The sequence below is a fragment of the Biomphalaria glabrata genome, chromosome 15, assembly GCF_947242115.1.
Source record: "Biomphalaria glabrata chromosome 15, xgBioGlab47.1, whole genome shotgun sequence".
Lineage (NCBI taxonomy): Eukaryota > Metazoa > Mollusca > Gastropoda > Planorbidae > Biomphalaria > Biomphalaria glabrata.
In genome coordinates, this window is record NC_074725.1 from 13670129 (window position 1) to 13697940 (window position 27812).

The 27812-nt window shown below is 31.2% G+C and overlaps 2 protein-coding genes across 2 annotated transcripts; one reads left to right on the top strand and one right to left on the bottom strand.

Moving 5' to 3' along the window:
* Positions 1-1983: 1983 nt before the first annotated feature.
* On the top strand, positions 1984-14319 carry LOC106055675 (coiled-coil domain-containing protein 39-like). Its single transcript, XM_013212054.2, has 23 exons — positions 1984-2254; positions 2831-2950; positions 3170-3316; positions 3607-3765; positions 4401-4493; positions 4722-4850; positions 5589-5780; positions 6026-6129; positions 6664-6901; positions 7030-7119; positions 7297-7461; positions 7558-7695; positions 8092-8208; positions 8349-8488; positions 8952-9054; positions 9759-9891; positions 10031-10137; positions 10449-10520; positions 11760-11828; positions 12207-12269; positions 12546-12662; positions 12942-13062; positions 13914-14319. Exons 1-23 carry the CDS (start codon positions 2156-2158, stop codon positions 13967-13969), a joined length of 2772 nt encoding a protein of 923 aa, XP_013067508.1. The 5' UTR covers positions 1984-2155; the 3' UTR covers positions 13970-14319.
* LOC106055676 (ribonuclease H2 subunit B-like) lies at positions 14054-26662 on the bottom strand. The gene is made up of 12 exons (XM_013212055.2): positions 26496-26662; positions 24674-24791; positions 23291-23359; positions 22981-23088; positions 22140-22213; positions 21852-21966; positions 20773-20840; positions 20191-20296; positions 18349-18430; positions 17095-17155; positions 16802-16879; positions 14054-15611 (listed from the first exon to the last, which is right to left on the bottom strand). The coding sequence occupies exons 2-12, from the start codon at positions 24777-24779 to the stop codon at positions 15513-15515; spliced, it is 966 nt and encodes a 321-aa protein (XP_013067509.2). The 5' UTR covers positions 24780-24791; positions 26496-26662; the 3' UTR covers positions 14054-15512.
* Between the last annotated feature and the right edge of the window lie 1150 nt (positions 26663-27812).

Genomic DNA, 27812 nt, shown 5'->3' on the forward strand with positions numbered 1-27812 from the left:
AAATAAAAATACCAGGGGAAAGAAGAAGAGGCAGACAGAGAAAACGACGGGAAGACAACATGAAAGAATGAACGGGCCAGTCATTGAAAGAGATCTTATTCTATCCAAGGCAAAAGACAGGGAGGAATGGAGAAAGACGGTTGACAGGTCACGTGGTGTGACCACGATTCAGCACAGGTCAAGGTGAAGGGGAAAGCATCTTTGAATGACAAGTTGTTGTTTTTTCTTATTATATTGTATGCTTTCGACCCGCAGTTCTTTTTAGTTTCGTCAAGCACTAGAACAATAGTGACTATTGACGTAAAAAGACTATTCTTTTGTCTGAAAGAGACCCGATGATTTTTTTCAGCATCTTTGGACCATCACCGTGTTTCTACTAATGAGTCAGTGATAAGAATCTTTCCTCACATTTTCTCAAACATCCATACGATGTCATTCGGCAATCCAAATAGTGACGCACAAGACATTTCAACGCTTGTTGTTTATGTCCCCAATAGGTTCGTGATATATGCGTAGCACGGTACTACACGCATTAATTTGCCTGGGAGAATCTTTAGATAACCATTCTGCTTGCATGTTTGCTGCATCTTCCCTTGAACTACCAACACTATTTGTTTTTAACGTCAATTAGAGATGTTCATGATAAACTAAAAAATATCAAGGACAATAAGTTGAATTTCAATGTTTCCAACAAAATAAAAGCTACAAATGTAATTTGATTCTGCAAGGCTAAATAGTACATTAAAAAATATTTGATCACATTTTCTTTATTTTGTACACCGGATACACCAAATAGGTAGCTATTTATAGTTGTTTCCGCCATTAATGAAAATCTCTAATATTGCTTGATGCAAGAAGCTCATTAGCAAGTTCTTTCTATCTGATATCAGTTGACACAAGACTTATAATTACAGCTAGCAGTCTTTCAGTCAACATACCAAAATGAACATAACGTTTGTTTGTTTGTAAAATGTTTTACATATTTCGAATGTTCCTTCAGAGTTAAGGATAGTTTACTTCTTAGTCCAAACCTCCCGCAGGACGACGGGGGATGGGAGCGGGCAAGGTTTGAACCCTTGACCGTCGATAAATCTGAATGACAGTCCAGTGCGCAAACCGCACAACAGAACAAAATAATCTTTGCATGTGATGTGATATCTTTGGTAGTGTCAAACTGCAATGAAAAAAAAAACATTCCCGTATCATTTAGGGGACATGGGGGTAAAGCGTAGCCTACGGATGCCGTCGACTAATTCGTGCCACTAACCTTTTGCATATTTAGAAACCTAATTTTATTAAAAGGAAAGATGTGATAAGAACTTTACTGTTTTTTTTTCTTAAAAAACAAAACAAAACAAAAAAAAAACACTACATGTCAGGATGTGACGTATTAAAAAGTCTGTATAATTTCATTGTTGTGTTTATTAGTCAACATTATACATGTATTATACTCCGTAGAAACAGAACCGTTTCTTTTCCAATTCTCCCTTGTCCGGATGTTAGTTGTTCCAAGCATTCTCATTGAGCAGTTAGCCTATGTTTAACTCGAGCTCACCAAAACAGGTTCAGGAGCAGGTTCCATTATTGAAATTATTGAAAAGAACGCTGTTTTGTCTGATTTATTTTGTAAAGTGGTGTGTTATTACTGCTATGTCCTGGCAGTCTCGACGGGGCACCTTTTAAGATTGTACAGCAGCCGAAGTACACATAATTTGCACAAGTTAATAAAATAGCTTTCTCCCAACCTTTATATCCTCCTCTCTGCGTGCGCTGAAATTATTTCTTTGAGAATCTCCCTCCTTTCTGTCTTCCTTTCCATATCCCTAAACTTATAGTCAAATGATTAATTTTCTCCTAAAATTTACAACGTATCCGTATAGTATAGTCGTAAACTATCGGTTGTCTTTTTTTATCAAGAACAAGGGAAATAAGTTTGAGGGATAAATGTTGAATTTAAGAGTAGCCGACCTTAATTTATTTACATCCGGGTAAGGTGTTTCCTAAGCGATAACAAACAATCAATTCAGTGGTGTCTAAAGAAAAAAAAACTGCAGCTTCTGTGTAGATGGCAAACCAGGTTTATTCCCCAGTATAAACACACATGTTTTAATGTAACACAGAACTGATGATCTGTTAAATAACCTCTTCACTCAAAATGTCTAATCTTAGCAATACAGTTCTAGCTGAAATTGAATGGGATGAAGGGCTTTCAATGCCCGTCGCCAATACGGAAAATAAAACGCTAGAAAATGAGGTAAGCTTAACAAGTTACACTTACAGTTACAGCAGCAACCGTGGTTTATAAACTGGATCTAATTGATTTTATTATGTCATACTCTTAATTTTATTTTTGGATAGAAAAATTAAATCATTAATATTTAGTGTTTCCCCACAGCCTAGTCCTAGACAAGAGTAGAGAGGCAGTAGTAATCAGTAAGCATATTAAATAATTAATGATTGTTAATATCACCAACAAAATTGAATTTAGTTGTACCATTATGATTGTGCAATTAAAACAGAACCATTCTCTACCCCACCCACATCCCTTTTTTTTGTGCAACAACCTTTAATCTGTCTAATTTGTAGATTCTATAGCTTGCCATTAGTTTATTTACAAACTAAATTATACATAAAGAATTTACATTTTATTAGTAGTAGTGATGAAACTTTGATATCAATAGTTATTGTTGCCAAAATTGTATTTCAGTATCTAGAAATGCTTACTTTTTTTAGTAATTACACTTTTTTTGTGTGATGTGCTAAAGAACTTAATTAAAAACTATTGACTCTTTTTTTTTATTTAATCCTTCTTTCTGAAAACTTTATTTAGGTCCAACAAAAACAAACACACGTTATATCTGTACAAAATGAATTGGCTGAAAATGAAGATAGGGTCAGGGCCATGTTGGAACATCTCAAAAATGTGCGTCAAGAGCTTCTCCTTACCCAGGCAAGTGATTGGCCACAAGACTTCAAGAATAGGTTTAAAGCTAATATGTTTAAAGCAAGCTAATTATTTTTGATGAAGCTATTGATTTAGATATAATAATTCTTAATGTTATCCTTATAGCAGTACAACAAAATAAAAATAATTGTAAATAGTACTAAAAATAAAGTCCTTAATTTAAAAATAAACTTTCTATGTTTCTGCATTTAAAAATCCAAACAGAACCTTGTTGGTGCTAGACATAAGGAAACAGAGACTGAAGAGCATTTACTTAAAATAGCTGAGAGAGAAGAAGGGAGATTAAAACAAGAAATCTTCAAGTTAAAGAAACAGATGGATGAACTCAAAGAGAAAAAGAATTCTTATGAGGTAATATCTTTTTTATCAGAGTTACTTTCATAATAGCTTTTCATTTTATATTTACAACTGCTTAAAATAAGTATGTTTATTGTTTATAATAAAATATAACATTGTAAACATTTTGTTAATAGTTATATAGGCCTTGTCAGTCTCATTTTCTGTACCTGGAGACCTAATTTATGATGTTGTATCTTTTTGTCCAATCTCTAGGCTGTCCTTTTCTTCAAAGCTCACAGATATAGTCTTGTATTTTGTGATTGATTCTTTAAAATTTATCCTATTTATCATATAATTTACAGAATAATATATTTAAACAAACTCAAAAACTGGAAGAGCTGAAATCTCAGTTGAACTGGGACCAACAAGCCCTAGAAGCATGGCTTGAGGAATCTGCTAGGAAAGATGAAGATGCTATGACCTTACAAAAGTACACCCGTCAGGATGAAAGTAAAATAAGTGTAGGTATCCAATTCAACTATTTATGCAAACCATTAAGTTATTCCAACAATTTGCTATTGTCTTAAATATTTACTATATTTTAAATATGCTTGTTGCTGTTGATAGTGTCAAAACTTGTTTTCAGTTTATTAAGAGCTAGTCTTTAACCACTATGTCCAATATTAAGATTCTACGAATTACTTAATGATTAAAATAAAAAAATTCTGTGGTATTAACCCAATAACCGCTATCCTGATAGAACACAATTTTTACGGTAGACTTCTAATGTGTTAAAATGTGATTAAAAGCAAGCACCATTTTTTAAAACTTAGGTATAAGAAGAGCTCTTCATATTTCATTCAGAACAAGAATATATGCTTAGCTCATCTTTTTCTAGAAACTTTTAAAATGAAAAAGCCATTACCGCAATGTATAAGTCTAACCTGGTGGGACTCAGTGGACATATAAAGAAGGGTTAATGGGAATGATAAACATAGTTCTCTAGTTCACTCCCTTTGTCTTTCAAAACTGAAAAGGGCAATATTTTTATATTTTGAAATATCAATAACATAGAGTTTAGTTTTATAACATTTTTTTACATATATGTTATAATATGGATACTTTTCTCACAATAATTCACCATTTTTATCTTTAGGAATTGTCACTACGCATGGAAAAACTCATGGCAGAGGCTCAGAAGAAAAAACAACTTTTGGATACTGAGATGACTAATACTTTAACATCACAAGTAAATGTTTCTTTTTTTTTATTTTTCTGTTATGAAATCATACAATTCTTAACTTTTTTTTTACTTGATAAGCCTTTTATCATAGATATATTTAAAAAAACTGAATTTAATATAGCATTTATACTCACTATATATTTGTTCTTTGTTGTAGTTTTTCTATTCAGAAAGAAATAGTTACTTTCATAACACTTTCTGAAAATCAAAATTGTTTTTTTTTATTTCTTGCAGATTGAGCTGGATAAAATTGCTGAGGATTTCCGTAAAGCTCATTTGGAAAGGGAAGAACTTTTATCCCAATGGGAGAATACAATAGAACAAATGCAAAAGAGGGACAGAGAAATAAATAATTTAGCTGCTGTCAGTATTACTTCTTTTTGTTTGGCATAAATGATAGTCTATGAAATGATATTGTTGCAAAAATATAATGCGTAATAGCATGTTGTTTTTAAAAATAATTTCAATAATCTTCAAACTAGTGAAAACAAATCTAAAAACTGACTATTTAATAAAAAGTTGTGCAATTTTACATTAGATCAGATTTTTACATTAGCTTCTGAGACAAATTAGAATGAAAAATAAATTACCCAATTTTGTTTGTTAGTAAGAAATCTTTTTCAAAATATCATTTTGTTTTTAACAAACATTTTGTTTTCAACATTTATAAGAAAAGGAAATATTTGCTAAATAAAAATTCTAATAAGCAAGTTGAAGAAAGATTGGAATCACATTATTTCATTAATAGAGGTAGGGGAAAATGTATTCCATAATTAAATGGGCTTTTTATTCTGTTCTATTTAAAATATATTATATTCCTAATAATTATTCAAAATCTTTAAATTCTTAATATGATTTACCAAATTTTAAAAATTTATTTTATCATTCCACTTGTAGATAGAATTTCATTATTCAGTTTTTATATTTAATACACACGTATATAACTATTTCAATTTAGTTGGTCATTTTACCTTCGTGACTATTTCTTTTTAAAATTTCATTCTGTGAAATATTTTATTACATTAATAAAAATTAATAAAATGATATAAATTTCTCACTATCAGAAATAATTTGTCTTAAAATTTTGGAAAACATTTTCAGAAACTGGCTTCAGTAAAGCAGGACATTCGTAGGCATGAGGAAATGATAAATGAAAAAAAACAATTTTTAGAACATGAATTGGAGAACAACTTAGAACAAGAAAAGAAGATCTCTCTTGCAGAAAGAATTAGTCTGCGAGTGCGGAATGAATTACAAGAAGCTGAAGTGAAAAAATCTATGTTTGAAAATGAGGTAATTTGGCTTGAAGATTATTTCTTTGAAAATTATTTTAAAGACATTTAAAACAATGATACAAAAAAAAATTTTAAAACTTTTTTTCTATAAAAAATGTTAATAATCATTTTAACACCAGAAAAAAATTTCACTTACATAATTTCTTTTTGAAACTCAATTGGCCTTATTTTAATTAAAATAGGAAGATCTAGGTCTTCTCCAAGTACTAGTACTTCTATTCATTAACTATTTTGTACTACTAGCTGTCTACATTAAAACGTACAGTGGATAGAACAACTCTTGACCTTGAATCTGCACGCGCTGCTGTCATTCAGTTAAAGAAAGATGCTCAGGAAAAAAACAATAAGTAAATACAATATTGACGTTATTATTAGAATGTATTTATTGGCATTATTGTTTGAATGTATTTATTGGCTTTATTGTTTGAATGTAGGCTATTTATTGGCATTATTGTTTGAATGTATGTAATTCAATTTAAATAATATTTACTTTTTCTATCATCGCAATTCAAAAACCTAAGAAAAATTATAAACTTTTATTATGTAAGCTTTTAGGAAATAGTTACCTAATGTAACTCTTTATTTGAATTCTGTTGAGACTGGAATTTTCTTTTGATAGCCCAAACAGATTTAAAGTGTACCAATCAAGAGAAAGGATGTTTGATATTATTTCTGGCTTCAAGATATGTAAAATTATGTCCATGGAAAGAGTTAAATTTTAAACAATTTGTCCTAGGGATCTCTTGGGTTGGGAGGGATCTTTTATTAATTATGTGAAGGTAGTAAAACATTTTTTAAGTAGTAAAAAATATAAACAAAAATTCAATAGTGTGTAACTGAAGATATTTAAAAACAAAAGAAAATTCTTTTTTTTTTTAAAGACTTGCTCAGACAACTGCTGCACGCAAAGCACTTATTGATGCACTGAAAGAGGCTGTAGATGCCACTCTGACAGCTGAAGAACAAGCCAATCGACTGGAACATATGCTCACATTAGAAGAGAAGAAACAAGAAAGAATGCAAGTTGAACTTAAATTTATGGAAGAAATGTTGTATCGCAAAGGAAAGGAATTGACTGAAGCCAAGGCAACCGAAAAGATGACAGAAGCTGAAATTAATGTAAGGAAATAAAACATTTGTCACTCAAAATTAATTATTTTATTATTAAACACAAAACGAGTATGAATAAATCCCTAACTTTTAAGGGTTGTTTACTAGATTTACTCATGATGTATGTTGTCTTATAGGGTGCACAAAATGTCATCAAGAATCTCAATAGCAAGATTGAACGTCTGGACACAGATGCATTGAAGCAGCAGGAGATTCTCTACAGCCAGGTAGATCTTTTATGAACTTTATAATCTCTGTTCAGAGTCTTGCTATTTACAAATTACTCATTATGTTCAACATCAACATTTTTTTGTGTGTAATTGTAATACTATAACTATTATTTGAAAAAAAAAGCTAGAGAGACAATGATGTAAAGAACATATTGATTTCTTTTTTTTCCCTAGGATTTTAACTTGCAAGCCCTAGAAAGACGAGTTATCCGCATGCAAGGAGAACATAACACAGAACAAAAGAATCAGTTGGAAGTGAAATGCAAACAACTTATGGAGGAGTTAGAGGATAAAATCCAAACATACAATATGTTGAGCACACAGCTGAAAAGAGTCCAGGTCAAAAAGTTAATTAAATCGGCCCTGCTTGTCATTAGTTGTGTTTTTTTAAAGTGTTACCCATTATTTTACTAAACTATTGCTTGAAACTTACAGGATGACATACGACGGTCCAATAGGCTGTTGGATGCAACTAAGGTTGAGAAAGAAGATTTGGCAGTGAAAATTGTTGAGCTCAACCTGTTCAATGATAACTCAGAGGGAGAGTTGAAGAAAGTGACAAAAAACAAGCAGGTGAGTATTTGGTTGAAACAAACATTCAATACAAAGTTTACCAGATGTAAGAAGATACAATTATAATGTGATAGAATAAAATTAATGGTTTTCATGTTTTTGTCTGAATGGCCTGAAATTTAAAACAAATATTCACTCAAGAAAATTCCAGAAATAATCAGATTCTAATGAAACTTCTCATTACCTGGGGAAAATAAAAGCTGCTGATTTTAGTAATGTGTTATGAAGAAGGTCACATAATTTTTTCCCTTTGTCAGATAGAACTTTTAGTTGAGGATAAAACTATTTGCTGAAGACTGTTAACTGAATTAATGGAGAGTCAATATTTTTTTTATCCAACTTAACATAGATGTGGCAAAATAAAAAGTGTTATTTTTTTCCTATGTTTATTTCTAGAATTCAATGGTGGAAGAAAATCTTTTGAAACTTGAAATCAAGAAACTCAGAGATATATTAAACTCAAGGGCAGATGATGTTCTATCTCTAGAGAAAAGGAAACTGCAACTTGACACAGTAAGTAAATTATTATTTTTATATGCCTTTCTAAACAAAACATAATCAACAGTATGTGTTTAATTAATTACAATCCAATATAGTGGTATTTCTTATACTGTTTCAATTGTTTCAATGAAACTGCACTTTTAAATATGTAGGCAATGAAAGAAAGGCATGAAGAAATCAAGATCCACAAGGAAATGTTGACGGCTCAGATCAAAGTAACAGATGAAGAGAGACAGCAGATTAGTGCTGAGCTGCATGAGAGAATCTCTAAAATAGATAAACTAAAGAAAAGGTTAGTTGGCTAGCATACACAGTTTTAATACCACTGCCTGGTATGAAAATCTGAACATTAACTCTTTCTCTCCGTAATTATTTACCACATTCAGGTGGAATCAATTTTGGTATCGTCTGTTAGGAGAGAAAGAGTTAAAAATAAATATAAACTTCATAAAATCCTAAATGCTGCTGGTAAGATCATGGGCAAAAAAAAAACCCATTTGGCAGCTGTTTGAGACAAAACATTCATAAGAAACATACAAAGATTACTGTATTACTTAGTGGTTTTTTACATATCTGTTTACGATCTAAAACTTAAAAAGACAGTTTTCTGTTAGAAATTACAGATTTACTTCTGAAAGATTTCAATACATTTTAGGGATAAACAACCACTTTTAAGAACATTAAACCAAATAACTTTCACAAAATTAAGTAATTTTTTGCTAGTGGTTAATTTTTTTATTAATCACTTTGTGAAGGTATGAAATTTTGATGGTGTCAATGTCTGCACCTGATGGTGAAGATGAAAAGTCTCAAGCATTCTATGTCATTAAAGCGGCACAAGAAAAGGAAGAGCTTCAAGTAAGATATGATAGTTCATGTTAACTTTTGGTGATGTATTGATGCATAAAAATGAGACAGAGGAAGGACAAAGCAATAGGTGTATTCATTGGCGTCACTAGGGTGGTGGGGTCTACACAGGGTGACACCCTTTTGGGGGTCGACACCACGCTAGAAAAATTATATCTTGGCAAAAGCAGACACATCAGAAAAGATAATAATATAATCTCTAGATGTATGCCTAAACATGTCTAGACACATCTAGATGGTAGTTTAAGTGTAAATGACACAGCACAACATTATACAATTTCTGTCTCAAAGTATAACAAAGGAAACCTGTTCAGGTGATGTTAACTCTGTTTCTAATTTTAATTAAATTTCATTGTAAAATTGGCAATAACAGTTGAATAAATATCATAAACAGTGGGATTTTATAATAGAATTGACACTCATTTTACATTTGAGTAGCAGTCAATAAAAGTGGGTAATCAGCTTACTGTATTTTTAAACAAAAAGAAACTAACAATAGTGTTTATTGAAACATATTTGAAGAAAGTAGAATAGGGAGGGGTGACACCCTGAGCTAACCGCACCAGGTGACACCAACAAGAGTGATGCCACACAGTGTATTTCCTTTCAATTCTACAACTATCTAATTTAAAACAGCAGTAGAAAAAAATGAGATATTATTTTAAAAAATGACATACTTTTTTTTATGTCCACAGAGGGAAGGTGATAATCTTGATGCTAAAATAAGAAAAGCTGAAAAGGAAATACGAGCCTTAGAGAACACACTGAAGCTTATGAATGGAAGGAATGAACAATACAGAAAGAGTTTTAACAAGATAACAGACACAAGTACGAAAAAATATTATTGTTTTTATATGCAGACTTAATTTAAACTGATTAGCTGAATAGAATAAAAGAAGCTCTAATTCATCTTTCATGTGATTGTCTAAAACATTTTTAAAAAAAAAGAACAATTTTTTTGTTGTAGGTGATGAAATGGATGAGAAAAGACAACTAGATGAACAATTTCGAGCTGTGATGGATAAGTATAAATATAAACGACGTCAGATAAGGGAGCTTCAGGATGACCTTCATGTTAGCTTCTATTTACTTTTTTAAATAAAAAACACACACACACTAATAATAAAATGAACAAAAATAGAGAGAAAAATGTATGCTAATTAACATATTAAATGTTTGTTCTTTACCAAAAATATTCATTACTAAACTTAATTTTCCACACAATTCAAAGCAAAAAATATATATTTAAAATTCCATGAAAGAGTTTTTATGCTTACTTATAACTTATGAAAGAAATATATTTCTTTATCTAAGTTTAAGGTAACAGAATATTACATCAGTATGTAGTTTTATTTCTCATTGCAATACTCTGCCAACTATTACAGACAATGAGCATGACACTAGATAATCTAACAAGAGATGAAGATGCTTATGTCACAATGATGGAAGAAAAGAAGGTTAGAAATTATTTTTTTTAACTTTACAAATATTGCTGAATTCAAGAGATAGATTAAATCACTGTTAAACATCTTTAATGGCGGAACCATACCAAACATAATTATTTTTCAAGAAATGCTCTATATGTCTAAACACTAAATTTCTAAATGCATATCAATAATTTGCACAGAATAAAAATCAAATATACTTTTGAGATATTTTCTAACCTATTGACTTAATGTCATGTATGTATGTATATATATGGCTTTTTTTGTGACGGTACGCACTGGTACAGTGTACCGGCACTATTTTGAAAAAATTATTACTTTTCTTGCATTTTAATGTATATTATTAATTTTTAGTAGTTAAAAGTTAGACAATCAACTACTGAGTACTGGCACCTAATCACAGAGTACCTATTTTTCTATGCTTGTCTATGCTGATGATGCTATTGTTTTTGAATCTGCTACTCAGCTTCAAACCCTGGGTGACTATCTGCTGCATGCTTAAATATTAGTCAAAGCAAGATCAAAGTACTAGTTCAAAACACAAGCACTGCACTTCATGTGACCATTAATGACCAACCACTGGAAATTGTTGACCATTTCTGCTATCTTGTCTCCATCATCTCCAACAATGTGCTACTGGATAAAGACATCAACAGCAAGATAGCCAAGGCAATGTGCAACTTGTCATGGCTGCAGAAAAGAGTGTGGGACAATAGCTTGCTGACTAACAAACCAAAGCCCTAGTCTACTGGCCATGCGTGATGAGCACTCTGTGGTAGCTAAACATCATCAACTTACTCTTTGGCAGGAAAAAAGTTGAGTCGCACAAGACATTCTGTATAATAATCTAATAGAAGGCAGGAGAGCCACAGGATGGCCACTTCTAAGGTATATTGATGTGTGCAGACTCTTCAAACCTAACAGTTGGGAAAATGGATAGCATAAGGAAGGCAGATTGCAGATGGCAACAGAAATAGAAGAGTGAAAGTGCTACAGCGTCTGGTGATTTCTAATGCCCACCCTGTGACCTCAGTTGTGGATCAAGGACTGGCCTCTTTAGTCACATAAAAGTTGCAAAGGGACAAGATTGTCTCTTGAGACGTAAAATATCACAGAGAATTTTTGGTTGGGTTGATAGTGACAGCTAAGATTACTTTTTTTCATGATTTTTTTCTTTTACTGCTTTATATATATTTTGAAACCCTATTTTTAAAAATCATTTTAAATGAAGTAATCACTATTATTTCACAGAATAAAATCTCACAAATAAATAAAGAAATTGAAGATCAGAGAGCCAAACTAGAAAGAGTTGCCAAGCAGGTAGCTTTTTTCTTTATATATGATATATATATATAGTTATAGATATATCTTTATAATGATATATATATATATATATACTCTATAATGTTTACATTTAAAAATACAATGAAATGTAGATGTCATTATAAATACTTTTCAAATTTTGAGACACTTTTAAAAGAAGAAGAAAAGTGTCTCATCTGTGATCTTATGATTTTCAAGTGAAAATCTTTTCGTAACAGAATAAATAGTGACATAATAGGTTAAATATTTTTTTATTAATTTCTATGGGGAAATGACTGATATTTTACTTTGTAATTGTCTAGTTGTTTTCTAGTCTTTATATTTCATCATCATAATTGGCCTCCTTCAGTCATAGCATTTATATTTATATTACAGAATATTCGCTTCTCAAAGGAATTAAGGGCTGCTAAGAAGGCTAAAGATGAGCTCCCGGAAGAGGTTATTATCTATTTTAAATTTAATGTTTCTTTTATCTTTCCTTGCATTTCATTGGTAGCCATGTTTTCTTTCATTAGTCCTACATTTCTATTTAAATGTTTTTCTTGTTGATAATTTAAAAAAAAAGATTGAATGATAACCAATTTAAAAAGTAATTTATGATGATAAAAATATTACAAAAACTTATTTTAGGAAAATATTTCTCACTCAAATTTTTTAGTTATTCTAAATAGCATGCGATGGTTTCATTGCCTCTACATGTATTCTGTTGAACAGAAAGACTTTGAAGTGAGAGAGCTTAGAGAATTTAACAAAAACATTGTGAAATTGGTTGGAGAAGCAGCTGTAGCCTATCCAGAAATGTCTGAAGCAGTATCTATGTACTTTACTCAGGTGAATAAAACATTTTTCAAGCATAATTAATCTAACAAAAGAAATCAGTGATATTTTTTTAATGCCTTAAAAGATAAAAATCAAACAAATCAATCATGAAGGCCAACATGTAAAGATTTTTTCAATTATCTGAAGACTAATATTAAATTAGCATTACTTTATATTATGAATTATTCTTAACATCAGCAAGTAATAATTAATTTATCACACTTTAAGCCAAATTAAGAATATGATTTTAAAATGCTTACCTTTCAATTTATCTTATTGTGAATGATGCAGGCCAACATTCCATCAGTAAAACCTTCTAGCTCTGTGATGAGTAGCAGAAGTAGTCTTTCTAGTTCTAGAGGAAGTGTGGCTTCAGTTAAGAGTGCCACACCAATCAATATTGGCGCTGACAGTAAGTTGTCAAGAGATAATATTTTACTTAACCTTGCTAATCAAAGTGGTAAATGTCTGATTACTTTAAGGTTCCACTTGCAATAAAATTACAATAAAAAAATGTTGACTAGTATGAAACAATGGGGTTTTTTTGTCTTAAGATTTGTAGACTGAAAAATACTTCTTTTAGTTAATGCCGTCAATTTCAGAATTTATATTAAAGCTCTTTATTCTATGGCCTCCTTCAGTAGTGACTATGGTTTGTCTCATAGCAATGCAAGCCTGGGCATTAGCTATGGTTGGAAAGGATTTTGTCACACAAAAGCTCCCCCCCCCCCTCTACCCAGCTGATGTAATCAAAGGAATGACAGGTACCCAAAACAGTTTGGGACCAGTGGCAACACTGTCACTATCAGTTGACTCCTGAAGCCTTTTTCATGTTTGGGTACAGCTGCAAAGCTGTAGAGGGTTGGATTTAGTGTTTTCCTTCTCCCTAGCCAGCCAAAGTAAATAACAATTCCATCAGATCCTTTGTCTGAGCCACTTATCACTTATGAAGGCCAGGAGTTGGAATTGTCAGAGGGGCAATTACGGAAGCATATTTTAGGTATTGGAGTGCTTATATCCATTACCACTTCCAGCAGCCTAATTATTTATATATTAAAGCTGTGTATTATTTTATCTTTTTACGACTTTGAACATTTTATCTATTGAGTATTTTGTAGGCCTATGTATAACTTCTGCCATGCTGGTAAGCCTAAATCTTATACTATTTATGTTTTTATTTTTTTTTTGTTTATTAACAATGAAGTCTAAAAACATATATTTTCATGTGAAAGACTTAATTTTCATCGTCTCTTAAATTTTCAGTGCCAGGTTCTTCTCGCAGCTCAGTTGCCAGTACCAGGAGTAGTAAAAGCCATTAAATTCAAAGTTGATTAGAGATTGCACTTGCAGCAGATAAAATCAAGAGAATGACTGAAAACACATTGAACTTATTATTTAAAAAAAAAAAAAACAACTATTAAGACAATTAGACTGAACAAGATATTTGTTGTATTCAATCAAATAGTTTGTAATTGTGAACATACAGTGTGAGGCTGTAGAAACATGAGTCCAAGAACAATAATTTTTTACAATTTTTCTTCATACATTTGTCTAACAAATGTACATATTAGAAATACATTTTTTTTGGTGACATTCTGTTAGAAAAATAAAAGTAAATTGTACATATTTAACAGAACAAATTTATTAAAAATTATTTTTTATAAATTTATTTGATGAAGACAATGCATTCATAAGTCTTTAATATTAGTGAACATAACATGGACATATATATATCCATTTTGGATAGTGTTCTAGGGTAGCAAGATGGCATTTTTAAAGGGTGAACTTATGATCCCCTGATTCTATAAATTTAGACTTTGCTTAAAATAATAACTTTAATTATTCTGGAGTTCCTTGGAATAGATACATGACATAGAGAAATACAAAGCTGGTTGACTGCCATGTTGGTCCAAGGAAAAAAAATTACAAATTACTATGTAATGTTTCCAATGGGGAAATTTTTACCCCTCGCCATGAGCTTGTTTACATCATTGAAAGATTTATTTCCCAAAGGATAATCAAGGCATCTATAAGATACTAATGCACAAATACTAAATTGTATGGAGAACAAAACTTTTTGAATTCAAACATTTGATCTCTTCTAAAGAATTAAACTATTAATCAAGAAAAATATTATGACAAAATTTTGAAAGAAATAATACATTTAATAACATTTTATCCAATTGAAGTTATTGAATCATGATAATTACAAAATATTTCACAGAAATATATATGATATAAAACTTGGCATCAAATATGTGACAAGAATAATTAGAAATTACTTCTGCCTAAAAAAATAAATTGTACCTTTTGACTAAGCAATACAAACTTTGTGTAGAAGTAGGAAATGCAGCTTAAAACCATGAGCAATAAATACTTTACAAAATGAACACATTGGAAATGCCCTTGAATGTATGACATATAACAAAGGAAACAATATTTGAGCATAATAAATCTATTCACAGTTAAGAAAATTGTAGGTCACAAGTTGCAGGTATTAAATACGGTGGTGGTTTGGCAGTTAGACTGCTATTTTTAACAAGATTTACCAAGATTATGACAACTTACAATGTTTCAACTATACTGTTTTTCATTTCAGAGCATAAAATCAGATATGGATACCTTATTGCAGAACTGTGGTATAAATATTATTAAAGTTACATTTAAATTTTAAAAAAAAAAAGGTTTATAAGTAACATCCCACATTAAAGAAACTTAACCAGTAAGAAACAATTTTATTATTTATGCTCAATTTAGGGTTTCATCAATGGTGTTGATATTTCTTATACAGATAAAATTCATACTTTTGAAATCCATCTTCAATAAATGACTTCCTAGAACTAAGGGTTGACTGAATGCTCATTACTTTGTACTTTTTGGTGAGAAGAAGCTGAGCATGCTCTTCATTCCAGTCTTGTCAACTTTGTCTAGGCGTTTCTGTGCTGCACTCACCTTGCTAGTCTAGATACAAAGCAAAATAATTTGTGTTAATAATCATTTGTAATAGGATAGGCATTATATAATATTCAGAAATATAAAAGGCAAAGCTCTGGCTGACTGAATCTTCAGTTATTTTCTCACTATGGGGAGATTTTAAAAATCTACAATTTTACCATTATTCCTTATCGAAGGCGCAGTGACTGAGTGCTGAAGCACTTAGCTTCCAGCTGGGTTCAAATCCTGGTAAAGACTAGGATTTTTAATTTCAGGATCTTTAGGGCACCTCTGAGACCTGACATTAGTTGGAGAAAAGTAAAGATGGTTGGTCGTTGTGCTGGCCACATGGCACCCTTGTTAACTGTGGGCCACAGAAACAGGTGACCTTACATCATCTGCCCCTATAGACTGCATGGTCGGAAAGGGGAGCTTTACTTTTTTTTTTTACTTCTCGGGATCTGCATAAAAAACTCACAAGGGTTAACGTTTTCAAATTAATTTTTGGGGGTTTCAAGTAAAATATTTTCCTTTTTCGAAAACACTAAATATCTACATGTATCTGTTTGCGTGGAAATATGAAATACTGCACTCATCCTCAATCTTCGAAACTGAAGACAGTGCCATCATTATTATACAATTTTATATAGTGCTCATGAGATGGAGATTTACCCTTATAGGCTACAACTGATAGGGCAAATAGGTTTGAATGTATATAAGGGACAGCTATTGATAATAGGCTAAAGAAGTGTGTGAGTGAAGTCTTAAATGCTGAAATGAGTACTTTGTCTTTCTGTTCAATGGGAGGAGACAGGTTGAAGATATTTGATCATTTTTCTCTACTTAAATGAACCGCCAAAGGAAAGTCTGTATGCTAGAGGGGAGGACGCATTTGTGGAAGATTCCTTTTGCACTCTTTTATTAGAGAAGCAAAGTAAGAGTTTTTTTTCTTAAGGGCTTTTGGAATGCATGGGCCAAAAAGGTTGTAATGGTGGTCATTATAATGCTGGCTGTTCCACTGAAGGATTCAATATAGATTAATAAGTAAAGCAACTGTAGTCGTTTCTCTATTAAAGTTACTTCATTAATTGTCATCTAAATAGAGATATTTTAAAATTCAATAGCTATATGGATTTGAATTATCTGTTTGGATTGTTGATTAAAACATAACAGAAGTATATTTTTGGGTATGGTGAACTCCATACAACAATATTTACCTTAGATTTATCTTTTTTAAGATCCTTTCCTTGGGTGTAGTCCTCTAATGGTGCCACCACTGTAGTTAATTTTTGCTTCTATAAAGAAAATACAGATAGTATACTTCTAACCTGTCAATTACAGAAATCGATACTGATCTAGAGAAATGTATTAAAATGTTTCTTATTTGTTTACAGGAGAAAAAAAAGTTAAATCATTCCCAAGTGGATCAAATGGAAATAAGATAGGATTAAAAAACTGGAAACAATTTTCGTTCAGAAATAAAATATAACTTGGCCTTAATCAAACCAACCTTATTGGGGGGCTCATCAGTCACAGATGTTGGACTAGGCGTCTCATTTGTAGTGTTCAAACTAAGATTTGAAAGAAAAATCATCATCAAAGAAGTAAAACCTAGCAGGTTTGCTTTTAGAAGCATTTCACTATTTCGTCATCTGAAACTTATAAGGTAAATCAAACCACCAATTGGTCTGTTCAGTCCCACACATTTTGATACATATGACAACATGCTAGTGGTGTGGTTGCAATTTAGATAATAGATAGTCGATCATTAAGTTAATTATAAAGTAATTAAATACTGGTAATAAAAATCTGAACTTAAGAAATATATACAACAAAAAAAAAATGGCCAGTACAGGGTTCACCACAGCCTTACTAGTGAAAGGCTCAATCAATTGTGCTTACCAGCCACACTATTATGTGCATTATTTTAGCTTGAATTAAAGGATTCAATTTTTTACTTCCAACTTCCATCCAGGAATAAAGTGTAAGGTAATAGAAGAAATGGGAAGCGCAGTGGATGAGCGGTTAAGTGCTTGTATTCTAAACCGGGGGTCCCAGGTTCGAATCCTGGGATTTTAAATTTCGGGATCTTTGGGCGCCTCTGAGTCCACCCAACTCTAATGAGTACCTGACATTAGTTGGAGAAAAAGTAAAGGCGGTTGATTGTTGTGCTGGCCACATGACACCCTTATTAACCGTTGGCCACAGAAACAGATGACCTTTACATCATCTGCCCTATAGACCATAAGGTATGAAAGGGGAACTTTAAATTTTTTTTTTAACAGTAGGAATAAAAAAATGTAGCTGAAATTGAAAAGCATTAAATGTCCCATCTATTTTATCTTATCAAATACAGACATTACTTCAAAAAAGAATATGATTACATCCTACATGTGTTCCTAGGTCAATCTAGCCATGCATGTTAACCACTGACTTAAATTCTGCCAGTCATTTGTTTTCCTGGCTGGCTCAGGATACCATTCCATGCTCTAATAGCACAAGGGAAGAAGGATCTATTAAAGAATGTGGTAGTTTAAGAATAATAAAAAAAAGGTTTGTTCAACTCTTACTAATAAATGAAAATGACTGTTCTAAGTTGTTGTTTTTTTGTTTGGTGCTTTTTTTTAGAAGACATCTAAATAATAGTATTCCAAATCACAGACAATTACATCTGCTTTATTAGTATATATAAAAAAGCTGCAATTTAAAAAAAGAAAAGTTTATAAATATAGATCAAATGTTTTTTCCAGAGTTAATGTCTTACCCAATAAATGTCTTCAGCTCAGCCTCCAAATCAAGAGATAAATACTCACTTAGAATACCATGTGCAAATATCATGTAGGAGTCTGCAGAGAACAAATACATCTCAACTATAAACACAACATTGTAAACAGAGTTAAAGAAAACAATTTATGTCCAAAAAATAATTTTAAAGTTAAGAACATTTTAAACCCTTATGGAAAAGCTTGAAGCCTGTTACAATATCAATTGATTTGTTTTAAATAAATTCACATAAAATTTTAAAAAAAAAAGTAATTTTAATATTTTACATTGGAGGATATTTTTTCCCAATTAAATGCTCCCTTCAGCTAAACGTCATTAATAAAGAATAATGGTATTACTGGTAGCTCTTGATCTATATTATAATATAAATCTAGATCTACTTGATCTATATGATCTAGATGTCTAAATTATACTTTTTCTTGTATTAAATTACATAAAACTTTTTGTGTTGCAAACTCTATGGTACCAACTTTACCAAGAACCGCTCAACATATAGATCTGGGTGTAATGTCTTCACTCTAACTTTTCTGTTTATTTTTTCATCCATAGAAAGGCTTAGCATTACCTCGTTACCAATTGTAAGGCTGACTATGTACCTATACGAAATATGTGTAGCGTTAGGCTGGTCTGTGTTATGATTAACAAAAAAAAAAAGTAAAGTTTCCCCTTTCAGACTATGCCATCTATGGGCAGATGATGTTAAGGTCATCTGTTTCTATAGCCAACAGTTAACGTCCAGGGTGTCATGTGGCCAGCACAACAATCAACAGCCTTTACTTTCCCCAACTAAAGTCAGGTACCCATTAGAGTTGGATGGACTCAGGGATGCCCTAAAAATCTGAAATAAAAAATCCCAGCCTTCACAGAGATCCAAACCCAGGACCCCAGGTTCGGAAGCCAAGCACTTAACCATTCAGCCAGCGCATCCCCTGTGTTATAATTATATTTACCTAAATTCTGTTATGAAAACACTTACCCCAGTCCTGTTTTAGTGCTACATTTGTTTACCTTATTTATTTACTCCAGCCCTGTTAATTAAATTTACATTTGTCTCAGTCCTGTTCTATTTTTTTTGTACACCAGTCCTGTTCTATTTATGCTTACCCTCAGTCCTATTATATTTTTTTACACCAGTCCTGTTCTGTTTATCCTTACCCTCAGTCCTGTTCTATTTTTGTACACCAGTCCTGTTCTATTTTTGTTCACCAGTCCTGTTCTATTTTTGTACACCATCCTGTTCTATTTATGTTTACCCTCAGTCCTGTTCTATTTATGCTAACCCTCAGTCCTATTATATTTTTGTACACCAGTCCTGTTCTATTTATGTTTACCCTCAGTCCTGTTCTATTTTTGTACACCAATCCTGTTCTATTTATGTTTACCCTCAGTCCTGTTATATTTTTGTACACCAGTCCTGTTCTATTTATGTTTATCCTCAGTCCTATTATATTTTTGTACACCAATCCTGTTCTATTTATGTTTACCCTCAGTCCTGTTATATTTGTGTACACCAGTCCTGTTATATTTATGCTTACCCTCAGTCCTGTTATATTTTTTGTACACCAGTCCTGTTCTATTTATGTTTACCATCAGTCCTGTTATATTTTTTTACACCAGTCCTGTTCTATTTATGTTTACCCTCAGTCCTGTTATATTTTTTGTACACCAGTCATGTTATATTTTTTTTGTACACCAGCCCTGTTATATTTATGTTTACCCTCACCTGTTACATTGTTTTATTCCAGTTACATTCTATTTATGTTTACCCTCAGACCTGTTCTATTTGTTTAACTTCAGTCCTGTTTTGCTTATGTTTAATTACCTTTACATATCTCTGCATTTCCACTAGGGATAAAAATAGAACTATGAGAGCTACCACTGCTTACTGGAATTTTCTTCATTTCAAGAGCCTCTGCAACAGCTTCTGTCTGCAAACAAAATCACATTTTGTTTTTGTTCTATTGAGTTCCTTAATGTTAAAAAAATTATGACACTTTAAATTTCACACTTTTAATGTAAATCTAAGGTATACAAATATACACACATATTAAAAGATATAGTGAGTAAGGGATATACAAATGAGATTATATTAATATATTATAAATGTCATTAATTAATTAATTGCCAAAAATGTTGCCACTGACTAAAAAAATTCAAAGAAAAATATTTTTAAAAGTTATATGATCAATCAGGAGGCATGGTGACTGGCTTCCAAATCAGGGTTGGTCGTTGTGCTGGCCACATGACATCCTCGTTAACCATGGGCCAAAGAAACAGATGACCTTTACATCATCTGGCCCATAGATCTTAAGGTCTGAAAGGGGAACTTTACAATATGATCAACCAATATTCCATAATTCCATAATGATTAAAAAAAAAATTTAAAAACAAGGTAGTTACTCACCTTTTTCTTCAGCCATGATAAAGTTTTTTCTTTATTGAACTTAAACACTTTTAAATCATCATCTATTTCTGTAGGAGTATTAAAGCAAAACATTACATACTGCAAGTGCCTTTAGATTAAGAAGCTTGTTCACATAGTTGCAATAATAGTTGGAAATGTTTTGACTTATAATGTTCAATTTTAAATCAACAATATGATTTTCTTTTTAAATTTAAAAGTAAAATTTTAAAAACTACAATAAAAATAAAAATTGTATTAAAAAAAATGTGTTCTATAGGGCAGCTATCGTGAGTGAATGTTTTTCGTGTTTGCTTGTATATTGCTATTGTTATAGTACTTATGCTGAGATGGATAATTGTAGCCAAACTGAAGTTCCATTTGTTTGGACCAATAAAATTGTCTTATCTTGTCTTATGGTCCATTCTTTTTTGTAGACAGGGAGGTGGGGTGGTAACCATGATGCCTTTTCAAAAGCAATTTAAAAAAAAAAAGGATGTTGCTTGAGTTTTAGTTTAAAATTGTAACCAAATGACCTAATTCTCTACACAATAGTTATCTCCCTTTATATAACTCCATAATTATATATAAAACAATATTAATTAATTATGACTAATTGATTAAAAAATTTGTAAATTTTTTTTTAGTGATTCATGTAAATGACAATAAATAGTTGCACAGTTTCAACTTGATCAGAGACTGGGAAGTGAGAGAAATGACGTATACAAGATTTGTACCAGAGCAAGTGACTTGACTTGGTAAAAAGTTGTATTACCATAAAGCAAAGAGAGAAATCTACAGAAGAAATTCTTTAATAACATTCATAACTAACTGTTTCTCAAAATGAGTACCCAGACAAGTCAGGGTAACCAACAAATTTTAAAAAATAGTGAGCGTCACTTGTAAAGAAAAAAATAATAGCTTGTAAATATACATGGGAGAAACAAAAAAGCGAAGAAGGATAAAGGGCATCTGGAATATCTAATAAGACTCAAGGAATACCTGAGTCAATAATGCTGAGAAACAATTCAATGATATTTCTTATCAGGTTAAAAATGATTCGATATAATACATTAACTTACCTTTACAGTCTGACACAAGCTGAAGCTGTTCAGGATTACAGCATGTCACAAGTTTATGACTATCTGGGAATTCCTCATCCAAAACAATTTGCTCTAAAGTCATAAAACGATTGGTCTGCAAAGATGTAATATTGATCAATCAAAATGCATCAAATATAATTTTATATAATGTGAATCACTTTCAAAATTAATTTTTAATAATTATTTTAAAAACTTTATTTTTTTTTTAAAAGACTAATGAAATTCTTTATTTTTGTCTAATATAGTAGAAACGTTTCAAAGAATTACCTCCCCAGAATTAATTATGTATGGAAGTATCAAGAACAATGGATCAAGTGGTGTTGTTATGTACATCTGACCATCTGGATTAAATGAAAATCACAATAAAATCAAACCATGCATTTTATTGTGTGCATAAACAAGAAATGAATGATTCAAAATTTTAAATTATTACTCTTTTTAAAGTAAGTTTTAACAACTCTTTTAGCAATGAAGACAATTGATAAAAATAAAAAAAAGAAAAAGAAAGAAAAGAAACAGATGAAAGATTCATTTTCAAAAAGGATTTTTCAAAGCAGAACCAAAACTTGCAAGGAATGGAGTTCCTAAAACTAGTATATACATAGCTTTTTACAAATTTTATTATAAAAACTAATATATATTGATTAAATAGAAAAGAAAATTAAGCTAAATTTATTTTAATAGAACAGAAAATAAAAATTGAACTGAGTAAGAAAATTTATTTTTTAAAAACTTACAGTAAATTACTCAACATAGAATCTAGACTACATTTTATTCACATATATTGAAAAAAGTCACTAAACTTAACACATTTTGCCACTTTAAATTCAAACAAGATGAACAAATGCACAAATAAATGTATTGTTTATTCACAGTTATGAAGCTCTGTAAAATTCATTAAAAAAAAAAAAAAAACGACTCTAAAACAATGTTTAAAGTTTATAAATAAAAGTGCAGGTAAAGTATCCATTTAATGAGCAAAACGCATTAGTCAGCACAAGTGGAGTTACTCCCTGAGACTAATGCTGCACTGCAAGAGTACATTCCAGCTGGTATTTCACACTAAAAGAATTATAATATACATATTTATACAAGGGTCTCAACTTACTGCTTAACACTGAATTTCCAATGAACCAAGATCTAAATTTCTCTTTGAATGCTGTCAACTCATAAACACTGGTACAATCAGCAGATAGTAAATACATTACACCTGTTTCTGTTCATAAACATTAACAATATTTTTCATATTAATTTTGTACATCCGTCAATAAAATTTTTTCATGTTTTAAGAAAATAAATGTTAGCGATTAAGAAAATCACTTTAAGTTAAGCAAATTAATTGTTTTGATCTTTTTGTAATAATGTCTTAGCTTGTAAATTTTTTGTTTTCATAAATCAAAATTAAAAAAAAAACATACTTAAACGTGGATGTCTCAACTTGCAAAGAGTTGGTTTGAGTCCTTCTTCGTTGCAAGTGATTATTTCATCTGTAGAAATTTAATTAAGTAAACCAATCAATAAGAACAATGTCTAGACCAATCATCAAAATAAAAAAGTAGTTCTTTCATGAAATGAGTTTTATGAAAACTGTCGGAATTGAGCAAAGCGGTACTTTTATCGTACAAGTAACATTTACAGTAGCTTTACTTACTTTTAAAAGTCTTTTGTCACGCAGATAAAAAAGTGCATTAAAACAAATTTGTGTTGCTATTATATTTTACACAAGATATTTGTGAAGTGAAGTAGCACTCTGCAGTAGACATGAGAATGTTATGGACTGGAAGTCCTAGCAGAGGTCAACCTTAACATTAAAGCTATACAAGTTACAAGCCAAGGGCAAAGTAGAGTATAATTGAGTCACAATATGACATGGCCAGGTTGAGCATAATGGTTGTGTTTGGACAAGACACTGATTGTACTTATTTAAATCTAGATATGTATTGCAAACAACTTAATTGCTATTTACGATGTTTACTGCACAGCAGCATTATTTAGTCTCATCTCATATACTACTAGAGTTCACATATATAGTTTTATCTCATCTTTTGTAGTAAATCAAGGAAAAAATTAGTTTTATCTCATTTACTAGTTAAGTCAAGTAACAAATCATAGTTTTGTCTCATTTCATGTACTACTACTAGTAGATTCAAGTAACAGTTCACAGTTTTGACTCCAACATAGCTGAAAAAAAAACTAGACAAGATTCTGCTACTACGCTCTTGCGCACGCTCCATTGGCTTCCCGTGAAAGCGAGAATCGATTACAAGGTCGCCACACTTTGTCATCAGTGTATATATAACAATGAGATGCCCTTGTACCTTAGCGAACTGATTACTCCATATGTCCCCCAGAGAACCCTGCGCTCAATGGACTCAACGCTTTTAGTAGTGCCACGTTTCTCCCTCAAAAGCTACGGTCTGCGTGCTTTTTCAGTTCACGGACCAAAGGTTTGGAACTCACTCCCCATTGATCTCAGACAGACAACATGCTATACCACTTTTAAGAAGAACATTAAGACCTACTTGTTTAAAACTTTTTTAGATTAACTGTTATTTCGGCAGTTGTGTTTATGTTTGTAATGTTGTTACAGCGCCTTGAGCCTACATTTTGTTTGTTAACAGCGCTTTATAAATAAAATTATTATTATTATTATTAATTGTGTGTTGAACCATCTTTATTACTTCTTAAAAATAAATATATAATATATATATATATATAATCAAATCTACAAGTGCCAGAAAAGTGGTTTTAGAAGTTTAACAAGTAGACCTAAATCTATAGTTAGTATTAGATCTACTTACTTTTCATTAAAAATATCCACCGATCAGAGTTTTTAATGTCCCTTTTCTCTGGCCGAGGTTTTTCTTCTTGACTTTTTCTAGATGATTTACGTGTAGAACTAGACATTTTTACAGTAGACTAGATAAATTAAGATGATAAATTATAGAAGGATAGATTAGTTATAAAATTGTATAGTTTATAGATAGATAGTCTTAAAATATAACAAATTATAAGAGATCTAGATAAGATGTAATTATTTATTAGATCAATATCTATTTATATCTAGTGAGTCTAGAGTACTCTAGAGTCTACTAGTTACTAGATCAGATCTTATAAATAATATAATAAATTTAAGTTTACTAATCTAGATATATGCTGGGGAAAAACCATTGCAGAGTTACCCTTACATTATCATATCATTATGATTATAGATCTAGTTACATGCTAGTAGATCCTAAATTCTAAATCAGGTCAGGACTATGACATCACTATGACATGATATACATTGAATTGATAGACTCATCTAATAGAGAATTTAGATTAATCTAGAAAGTAGAGATCTAGATATATATATATATACTAGATCTAAATCTATAGATTTATCTAGATATAAGACTAGAATTCTATAAGTTTAATTAAGTTATTAATCTATAGTAGAATCAGTTATATTAGATTATTACATCAAGAATTATAGATTTAAATCTATCTAATGTCTTCTATAGTCTATTCGGTATTACTGTTTGAGATCTACTCATCTTCGTGTACGTGTCTTATGTGGCAAGATGATCAGAATAAGGTCTGGCCACATATATATTTAATATAGATCTATAATGATACATGTATTTAATTACTAAACAAAAAAACAATTAAAACATGATACACACATACAGTGACACATACAAACAATAGGTCTTATATGTGAAACACATAATGATAATACAGTGTATCAGTGTATGATACACTTTCATGATACATCATACTCGTAATTACTAGATCAGATCTACTCATTATTCATAATATTATTACTATTATAATGGACCTCATTCACCAATCGTTAACAAACAACATTTACTTAGCTAAAGTCACATGATAATATTGATAAAACAATGAAAAAAAACTGTCATGTGATAGCCATTGTCAAGTGTATTAAAATTAGATTGTAATTTGTATAGAAGAGATCTAATAGAGAATCACGTGGCTAAATGTTGTTTGTTTACGATTGGTGAATGATGTCCATTTTTTATACTGTCATGTGGACAATAGTCAATACAGAACACTAATACTAATACTACTAGAGTCTAATAGTAATACACTACAGACAAGAGTTTGAAGAGTGACTACATGTACACTAGTCACACATACACTATAGACTGAACACTGGTCACTAGATTTGATTAGAATAGATTACTAGATCTAGATTAATCTAGATGATTAGATGTAGAATAATCTATATCTTTACTTTTAATATATTTAATCTAGAATCTAGATCTAGATCTAGAGATCGAAGACTAAGAATACTAAGATTAAGTACTAAGACCTAAGAGTAAGAGTAAGAGAATCTCAATCTAGAATAATGTTGAATAAAAAATTGTAGATCTAGAATTCTAGATCTAGATAATAGTAGATAGATCTAGATCTACTATCATCTAGATCTAGTCAATCTAGAATAAAATCTAGACTCTCTCTAGATTCTAGATCATCTGTGTGAACTGTGTGTTTTCTGTGATTCAGTCTGTGATTCAGTCTGTGAGTGTGAGTCTCAGTCTCAGTCTGATGTGAGTCTCAGTCTGTCATTTTCAATTTTAAGTTACCATTAACTAGAAAAAGTCTAGATCTATTTACCGTCTATTCTAGATCACCAGAAACAACAATATGATGAAGATCCGAGTATTTATAAATAAGATCTACTCTAGATTTTAGATAAAGATAGATTGCCTTGCATTTAATTAAGATCTAGATCTAGATCTAATTTAACTAGATCTAGATCTAATTATTTTAGCAAATTTGTTCATTTTTAGCGGGTCTTTTCGGTTCGCTAAAAAATAAGATTTTTGTTTTTATTAATATGTTTATCTTTTTATTTTAAATCGCTATTTTAATTTATAATAATAGATCTAATAATAATAAAGTTTGTTTTTCAGTCCGAAGATTAAATAAATAAAGCTCACACAGGGGCGTAGCTAGTGATTTGGGGGCTTGGGGGGGATTGACATCTTTGGGAGCCTTTGCATTTTGACATTCGACATCATGACATGAGATAATGTAGGCCTACTTAATAAATATTTAAGCCTACATTCTAATTCAATTGGTACAGTATATCAGTAAAATTAACAGGAAATAACCATTAAGACTCTTTTAATCATGGATGTTTTAATGACTAATACAGTTGTTTATTGACAATATAATGCATAAGTGATAAATCTCAATTCGTGCTTACCATATGAAGCCAGCTTCCTCAATATGTCGATAGGTAATTGTGGCACTGGTTTGTCGATGATAAGTGCTCGTGCATCAATGACATCATTGAACAAGTGATTTGCATGTGGGCCTATTTCATCAAACAAGAAAAAGTAACACAGTTTTTCATCAGCGTGTCATCATCCATAGACTCCAAGAGATGTCTTGGTTCAAGAAGAAACCAAAGGTGTCCACATGGTTTTCCAGCCTTTGGAATCTGTACTTCTCCAAATGAAGTATGTCCAGCACTTCTGCCGCAACACGTTTGAATTGCAGTTATATTGACAGTCCAACATCAGAACTCAACTCCCCATCAAGTCTTTTCTTTCTTCTGGTTATTTTGATTACAGGAAATCTATAGCATTCACTATCTTCTTTCGCTTTTTCGATGGATTAGCTGATCAGTTTTATCCGTTTCTCATCATTTTGCAGAAAGCATGAAAGGGTTTTAATTTCTTCTGCAGCTTCCCTTATGTGCAGTCCAGACGTTTATTGTAGTTTCTGCTGAACTATATTAACTGGGCGCAGGAAATTTGACAAGAATTCCAGATAAGCAAAAAATTCTTAATTTTGCGCGCCACTGCATGAAGATTCTGTGCACTGCTTCTAGTGGCCTTTCTTCGAGTTGTTGATTCAGAAATTTTCTCAAACAGCTTGATGGTTTTGTCGAGATGCAAGGAAACTGCAAAGTAGCTTCTTTTC

Coding starts and splice junctions, on each gene's coding strand:
- LOC106055675 (XM_013212054.2), top strand. CDS start 2,156: ATGTCTAATCTTAGCAATACAGTTCTAGCTGAAATTGAATGGGATGAA. Junction 3,317..3,606: donor AGAAAAAGAATTCTTATGAG/GTAATATCTTTT, acceptor TATAATTTACAG/AATAATATATTTAAACAAAC. Junction 8,209..8,348: donor GGAAACTGCAACTTGACACA/GTAAGTAAATTA, acceptor TTAAATATGTAG/GCAATGAAAGAAAGGCATGA.
- LOC106055676 (XM_013212055.2), bottom strand. CDS start 24,779: ATGTCTAGTTCTACACGTAAATCATCTAGAAAAAGTCAAGAAGAAAAA. Junction 20,841..21,851: donor GCTTGTGTCAGACTGTAAAG/GTAAGTTAATGT, acceptor ATACTCCTACAG/AAATAGATGATGATTTAAAA. Junction 16,880..17,094: donor CTGATGAGCCCCCCAATAAG/GTTGGTTTGATT, acceptor TTTTCTTTATAG/AAGCAAAAATTAACTACAGT.